General features: G+C 43.8%; 1 protein-coding gene across 1 annotated transcript in view; it reads right to left on the minus strand.

Moving 5' to 3' along the window:
* Dhc93AB (Dynein heavy chain at 93AB) overlaps positions 1-7,500 on the minus strand; it is a 207,604-nt gene that overhangs the window by 27,556 nt on the left and 172,548 nt on the right. The window contains exon 60 of the mRNA XM_076176389.1: positions 3,383-3,553. Coding sequence (XP_076032504.1) covers positions 3,383-3,553 — 171 coding nt within the window. The remainder of the gene's footprint in view (positions 1-3,382; positions 3,554-7,500) is intronic.

Genomic DNA, 7,500 nt, shown 5'->3' on the forward strand with positions numbered 1-7,500 from the left:
ACAATGGACACTGAACTGACTAGTGTAGACCTTGTGGTCGCTTGCAGTTTATTCCATTCTTATGTTCTTGCGTGATAGTCGGCTTTAGGTCAGAAATGTGGTCCAGAGCAGGCCCATCCGGAAATGTGATGTGTTCCTCCAACCCTCCCTTGATAAAGACAGTTGAATGAATGACCAAATTCTCTTAGTATATTCAAACTAAGAGAACTTGAGCATTGGGTGGTAAAGTAAGTTGTTAGTAATTTCCTTTCTCATGTTTAGTACGGATGGAACGGGGAGGCAAATCGTAATTCTGGACTGGACCACGCAGGACCGCACTTTCAAACTAAAAAATCAGGGACACTGGAGTGAATTGGGTCTTCTAGGGTTGAGGTTGGACGAGATTTGAGGAAGACCTGAATGGGGTCTCGATCTATTCAGATCTCTTTCGCACTGGGTCCGCCCCCTCCTACTGGGGGGTGGGGGATAAAGGGTAGAAGCTGTGATTTTCTGGGGAGTGGTTTGAGTAGTGCGTGTATCAAGTGGGATTGAAATGGGTAAGTGGGAGTTTAGGGAAGCAAGAAATAAGGCTGGGGTCAGTTGGGGCTGTGTTGGGTTGAGGAAGAGGGTGTGTAGCGTCCGAGGGAAAGAATCGAACCTGATGCCTCCCTTTCCCCAGCTAATTCCCATAACTATTCGACCACCATTCCCCCGAAGCCATAAATCTTCGAACTGTGTTACTTATGACTGCGTCAGCAGGAAGTGGAGGTGTGAGTGACGTTGATGGTGATTAGGTGTATGGGTTGCTGAGTCATGATAGGGATAGAGATCAATGAGTGAGGAGAGGGTTTTAGTGATTGGAGAGCCAGCCCCTGGGAGTCCCCAGTATTGGCCTGCCCTCAAGCACGGCCGGATTTACCTACTTGTTGGCCCTAGGCCAATCTCATCATTGGGTCCCAAATTCATAGAAATATGGCATGTTTCAGTATACATATATATATACATACATCATGCATATATATATATATATATGTATATATATATATATATATGTATATATACTGTATATATGTATGTATATATATATATGTATATATATATATATATATATATGTATATATATACACTACTGTAATTTAAATTTTAATCAAAGATAGTATGGTTTTTAAAATTTGATTTAATAGAGTATGTTTTTTTTTTGTTTTTTTTTTTTTTTTTTGAAGAAAAATATTTATTGCACTTTTTCACCGTTCTCGCATGTCAAATTAGCTTTAGTATGCCCCCAGTTACCCGTTGACCTGTGCCAATGGCCCACTATGCCTATTGGTGAATTCGGACCTGCCCTCACGTGTCCAGAAGTCCCCCTTAAAATGAATATTATCGTATGACGTCAGCCATAACAAAGTCTTTAAGATATACCACATAGTCGAATTCATCATCTCAGATGTCTCCTTTGAAAAGAAGGAAAGTGTCTATAAGGTTTGTCATTGTCTTGAAGGAGTTGATCCGAAAGATCTTCACCACTTCTTAGATGAAAAGAAGGAAAAGAGAGAAAGAGAGAGAGAGAGAGAGAGAGAGAGAGAGAAAGAGAGAGAGAGAGAGAGAGAGAGAGAGAAAGAGAGAGAGAGAGAGAGAGAGAGAGAGAGAAAGAGAGAGAAGGGAGATGGGAGACAGATAGAAAGAGAAAGGGGGAGAGAGAGAAGGGGCAAGAGAGGAGACAGAGACTGAGCGAAAGAAGTAGGAAGAAGAGAAAAAGAAACAGATCGATAGAAAGAGAGACAGAGGAAAGATTGGACATTGTAGAGGATGCTTTCAGTAGACCATAACCCCTGTGGTTCTCTGGCTCGTAAGTGGGTCACCAATTGGTCTTATTCCATCCTTCGCGGCAAGTGTTCGTAAGGGCCGGGCCTTCCAGACTTCCGCTGACACGGAAGAAGGCCCCTTACAATCATCTTTCCCCTTCTTCCGGCCTTGCGCGGGTCCGGGGTCCAGGCCCAGACTTCCGGAAGAGCAAATTGAGGTCGGGGACGCTGAGGACTTTAGCTGGAGTGCCTGAGACCCCCCGATCTCTGCCCGGAAGGACCTTCGGTTTAAGTCTTCGTTTCTCCCGTCCACGTCGACTTCGGCATCATCGTTCTCCTCATTTGTATGTTTATTCTTTTTCTTCAGGTTTGTGTTCTCATCATCAACATCATATTCGTCCATGTCTTATCGCCTCGTTTCACACCTATTCCTGTTGCTGCTATCCCTTCCTTCCCCTTCTCCTCTTCCTCCTCCTCTTCCTCCTCATCTTCCTGCTGCTGCTGATTTTTCCCCTCCTTATCCTCCTCTCCCCTCCTCTTCCTCTTTCTCATCCTCCTCCTCCTCCACTATCAAAGGTTCCCCCTCCCCTCCTCCTCTCTTCTTCTTCCTCTTCCTCTTCCCCTCTACCTCCTCCATTTTCTCCTCTTCACCCTCCCCTCCTCTCCTTCCTCTTCCTTCTTCTCTCCTTATCCTCCTCCTTCTCCTCCTCCTTCTCCACCTCCTTTTCCTTCTCCTCATCTTTCTCCTTCATCTCTTCCTCTTCCTCCTTCTCTTTCTCATTCTCCTCGTCCAATTCCTCCTTCATCTCCTCCATTATATATATTCCATTATATTTTAAATTCATCTTTTTTTCCTTGGGTGTCTTTTTAATATTATTTGTTCATTTTCATTTTCTGCAACTAATAAGACTTCTTTGTAATCCAAGTACCCTTCTTTTCTTCCTTTACTCCTTTCTGTTTCTACTTCGGTGACAACAAAAAGTAAGATTTGTGATATAACTGAAGTAACAAGTTTCTCGACACTTTTGTTTGTGCGTAGACTCGATATATGGTAACAACAAAGTCTCAGTAAACTGTCGCATGATGAGCTTCTGGAATAAACAAACAAAGTCTCTTATGTACCTCTGTTATCCAACACCCCTCCAACAATACTCGTATAAGTTATTGCACAACTCATTTTAGAGACTATAATGGCCTCTTTCTCTTCCATTTTAGTACACCCCTACGGACCTCTGCCTTTGAGAAAAACAAATGAGCTATACAACTTTACCCATCCTGTGTCAGATGTCGGCAACATGTTTGGCCAGAAGAAGATCAGTAAAGTTCGCCACTGTATGAAAGATATTTTACGAATTTGCTGTCCTCCCTGTTAGCTTATTTAACACCTCCCCTCCTTTAGCTGAATAAAATTGCCTGGCGTCAGTCAAAAAATATTGCCTAAGGTTCTCATTAAAAAAAAAAAAAAAAAAAGTTTAAGAGACTTTGTCCTTTTATCTTGAAGGTGATTTGACACCTCCCACCTTCCAGCTGAATAAAATCGCCTGACGTCAGTCAAAGGGTCTCACTATACCGAAGAAATCCAGCGGACTCTGTCCTCTTACCTGGAAGGTCATCTGGGCCGCGAAGATGAGTTTGTCCTTCTCGAAGAGCCCGCGACTGATGTAGAGGAACACGGAGTAGGTGATGTTGTCAATCAAAGCGTCCACTCTCTGCCCAACATCATCACTCCCTTCGGATCGAGACATCGCCTTGTGGAACACCACACGGAAGGCCTGAGGGGGAGAAGAGAGGGAGAAGGGTGGGTGTGGCCTTGCGATATGTGGAGAGTCATAGCCCTGTTCACACTAATGGTTTGAACCGTGTGGAAACCGCGGCAGCACCGCATAGTCAAGGAACAGCTACGCGGTTGTCTGTGACCACCTCCATTGTTTTACGCTGTAATTGAAACCGCGGCGGTTGAAACCGCTTATGTGAACAGGTTGAAACCGCTAATATGAACAGGGCCATACTGTATCTATCTGTGTACCAAGGGCCTTTTCCCCTTTATAAGGGAGGTAGCCTTCCAAGTCATGCACCCACTCCCACCTATTCCACCCCCATCCACCGCCCTTTCCCTCTCTCATCTTAGCTCCTCGTGGATGAAGGGTCATCCCTGTCTCCCGCCCACTGCCCGGGTCATAGGCAAAGCAGCAAGACACAGCACATCCGCAGAAAGGTCGTTTTCTTTCCACGGCGACATGCACAGGGTAAATAGAATGTGTTGAGGTCAAGAGACGAAGGGGAGGGGTGGCTGTCCGTCATGTTAACTGCCTTCCGAACTAAAGGAAACTAATCCCCAGTTAAGGAAGGGAGTTTACAAGATCCCCGATAACCTGTGGGGAATGTTATTAGGGATTACAAATTCATAATCTGAAAGGGAATATATGCGGGAACTCTTGGTTTACGTGGAAGCTCCTCAGGTCTGGAAGAGAAATGTAAGTATGGCGATGTACTCTTGTGGCGATTAGCGCACGAACACGCGCGCGCGCATACACACACACACACACACACACACACACACACACACACACACACACACACACACACACACACACAAACACACAAACACACACACACACATACAAACAAACACATACATAAATCCAGCCCCGTACACTATAGCTAAGTAAATACACATACACATACACACACACGCACGCGCGCGCGCATGCACCCACGCACGCATACATAAATTCAGGCAAGGTTTGACAAATGGGGGGAATAGAAAAGAGACCCTATGAGCATTGCTCCAACACCGTACACTACAACTAGGTAAACACACACACAAACGCACACACACACACACACACACACACACACACACACACACACACACACACACACACACACACACACACACACACACACACACACACACACACACACACACACACACACACACACACACACACACACACACACACACACACACACACACACACACAGCAGATTGCATAATGAGAGGGCATGCCAGCATGAGAACATTTGGTCGTCATTAGAGACCACAGAAACATTTTTCGCGTCTTTCATATCATCGCTGAAATGGTCTTTCCTTGTGGTCTTTGGTTCCTCCTGCATCAGAGTGGAATATTTTGTGGATTTTTGTAAAAAGTGATATTCATCGACTATGCGTTTTGTACCGGTGTCTTTATTCTTCGAGTTCTTATTTATTCATTCATTTATTTCCTACGGTTGTTTGGAATTTTGTAAAGTGATGTTTATTAACTAGGTGTTTTGTCTCAATGTCTTTATTCTTTAAATATTTTTCAATATATTTATTCACACACACACACACACACACACACACACACACACACACACACACACACACACACACACACACACACACACACACAGACACACAAACACACACACACACACGCACACACACACACACACACGCACGCACATACACACACACACGCACGCACATACACACACACACACACACACACACAGACACACACACACACACACACACACACACAAACACACACAGACACACACACACACAGAGACACACACACACAGAGACACACACACACACACAGACACACACACACACACAGACACACACACACACACATATATATATATATATATACTGTATATATATATATATATATATGTATGTATGTATGTATGTATGTATCTATCTATTTTTTATTTATCTAAACCTAATGTACGGGGAAATGATATGGACGGAATCATCAGAAGGTTCAGGATCAAAAAGAAGGTGAGGAGCGTATGCCAAAGCCGTCACCTTTGCCCTATTGTTATGCGCTTAGGGGATTGTTGGGACAGGTAACAAACAATCACTGTTGGCATTCGAAGAGAATTGTTGGATTCGAACCCACAACTAAGAGAATGAGACCAGCAAGCTTCCGATTACGCCACCTCCGTACGTAAGGAATGCGTCTCTTTCAGATAACCTATTTATCATAATGTATAGTGTATAGTTATATATGTATTATGATTTACTGTAATGTGTTTACATGCTTGTATCACGTGTAACATTAACATATACACAAGTACGAAACATTCTCAAACCACTAACATTATCGAACATTTGCCTTGTTTTGTGCCCTGGTGGTGTATTCGGAAACATGCTGGTCTCGCCTTCGCTTAGTTGTAGGTTCGAACCCCGCACTCCTCTTCGATTCCCAGCAGTGACTGTTGACTACCTGTCCCAACAGTCCTTAGGGCGCATAGGACAAAGGTTACGGCTTCGGTCGCAGCTATTCAGCGCATCCTGGCGTAGGCTCCTCATCTTTCTTTTTTATACTGCCACAAGACCTTGCGATCACGCCACTCCATGACTGCAGAATGATCCAAGGACACGCAGATTCTGTTCTGTTGCATGACTGTCTTCTCCTTTCTACTTCTTCCTACCAATCACAGAAACTCTCCATTTTTCATCCGACGAAGATGTGAATGAATATCCCGAAAAATCGTATTCCAAACGAAGTGAAATAACTATTTCTTGACTTGCTGGAAAGGGGCAGCTTCCAAACGGAGATTTGTACTCGGGACTTAGATCAGAGTAGAGTGAAGTAGTTTCAGTTATCTTAGGATTTTATTATGGTTTGAATTGTTGTTTAGAACAGTAGAGGCATACGCTTAGAAAAGTCTTAGTGTTTGATAGTTCCCGACACCTCTGGTCAGGTGGGGAGGCGACCCTAACACCGACCTAGAAAAACCCAGCGGCTTGTCGCAACTGACAGGGCTTTGCCTTACCATGGGTTTCTCACTTCCCATTACGTGTGAGTGGAACGGTGATAGAGTGAGAGTTTTTGATAGTGATGGCTCGTTGATTAAAAACAAATGAAGCAACACATGTTTGTGTCTTGACCTAAATATGCACAGAAACCAAACCCCCTACAGCTTAACCCCAAACCCCTTATAGATAAAATAGATATGACGTCACTTAACTTCCGGTAGCCAAATAGGCATTTGTATGGTAAAGAGAAGGATGAGGATCTTAAAGGGGTTACCACACTGGGATTCCACGGGTTTCGTCAATGCAGACAGCTCAGATTTCGTTTGAGTAGAAAAGCAACTACGGCTACAATATTTTATTTTTCAGATCTCCAAATATAAATTTATCTTCCCATCATATATAGCAAAACTGAATGATGAACTAAAGCATTGTAAACCTGTACGAATGTTAGACATACTATTGAAATGTTCTCAGATAAGTCTAGATTTCTCTAAGCGAAGTGATATTGTAGTTAGTCAAATGGAGGTTAGAGGTAGGAAGGATATGGGAGCAGATGTGGATGATACCTTTTAATGGCACAAATAGTTTTCCCTATTTGGAAAGTCTCTGTTAATCGGAAATCGCTAGTATTCGGAAATGATCTGGGTACTGGAGGCTTGCTGGTTTGCAAGTGTAGTATATTCATCCCCTACCATAAGGGTCGTTTCACACGTATCGACTTTTCGCCGTGCGCCGTCCATGACACGACGTCGTGCTCTCAAATAACCATGGGTATCTATGGGCGCTTTCACACGTCACGACCACGTGTGAAAGGGACCATAGACACTCACGGTTGAGAACACGACGTCGTGTCGTGAACGTTGCACGGCGAAAAGTCGATACATGCATTTCCTCGCTACTAACATTCATCAAACCATTCCTCGACTCTAGGTTGATAAATTTATCTTTAGATTACAAGAA

This window comes from Oratosquilla oratoria, chromosome 39 (assembly GCF_046742065.1).
Source record: "Oratosquilla oratoria isolate Oo_2021 chromosome 39, ASM4674206v1, whole genome shotgun sequence".
Classification (NCBI taxonomy): domain Eukaryota; kingdom Metazoa; phylum Arthropoda; class Malacostraca; order Stomatopoda; family Squillidae; genus Oratosquilla; species Oratosquilla oratoria.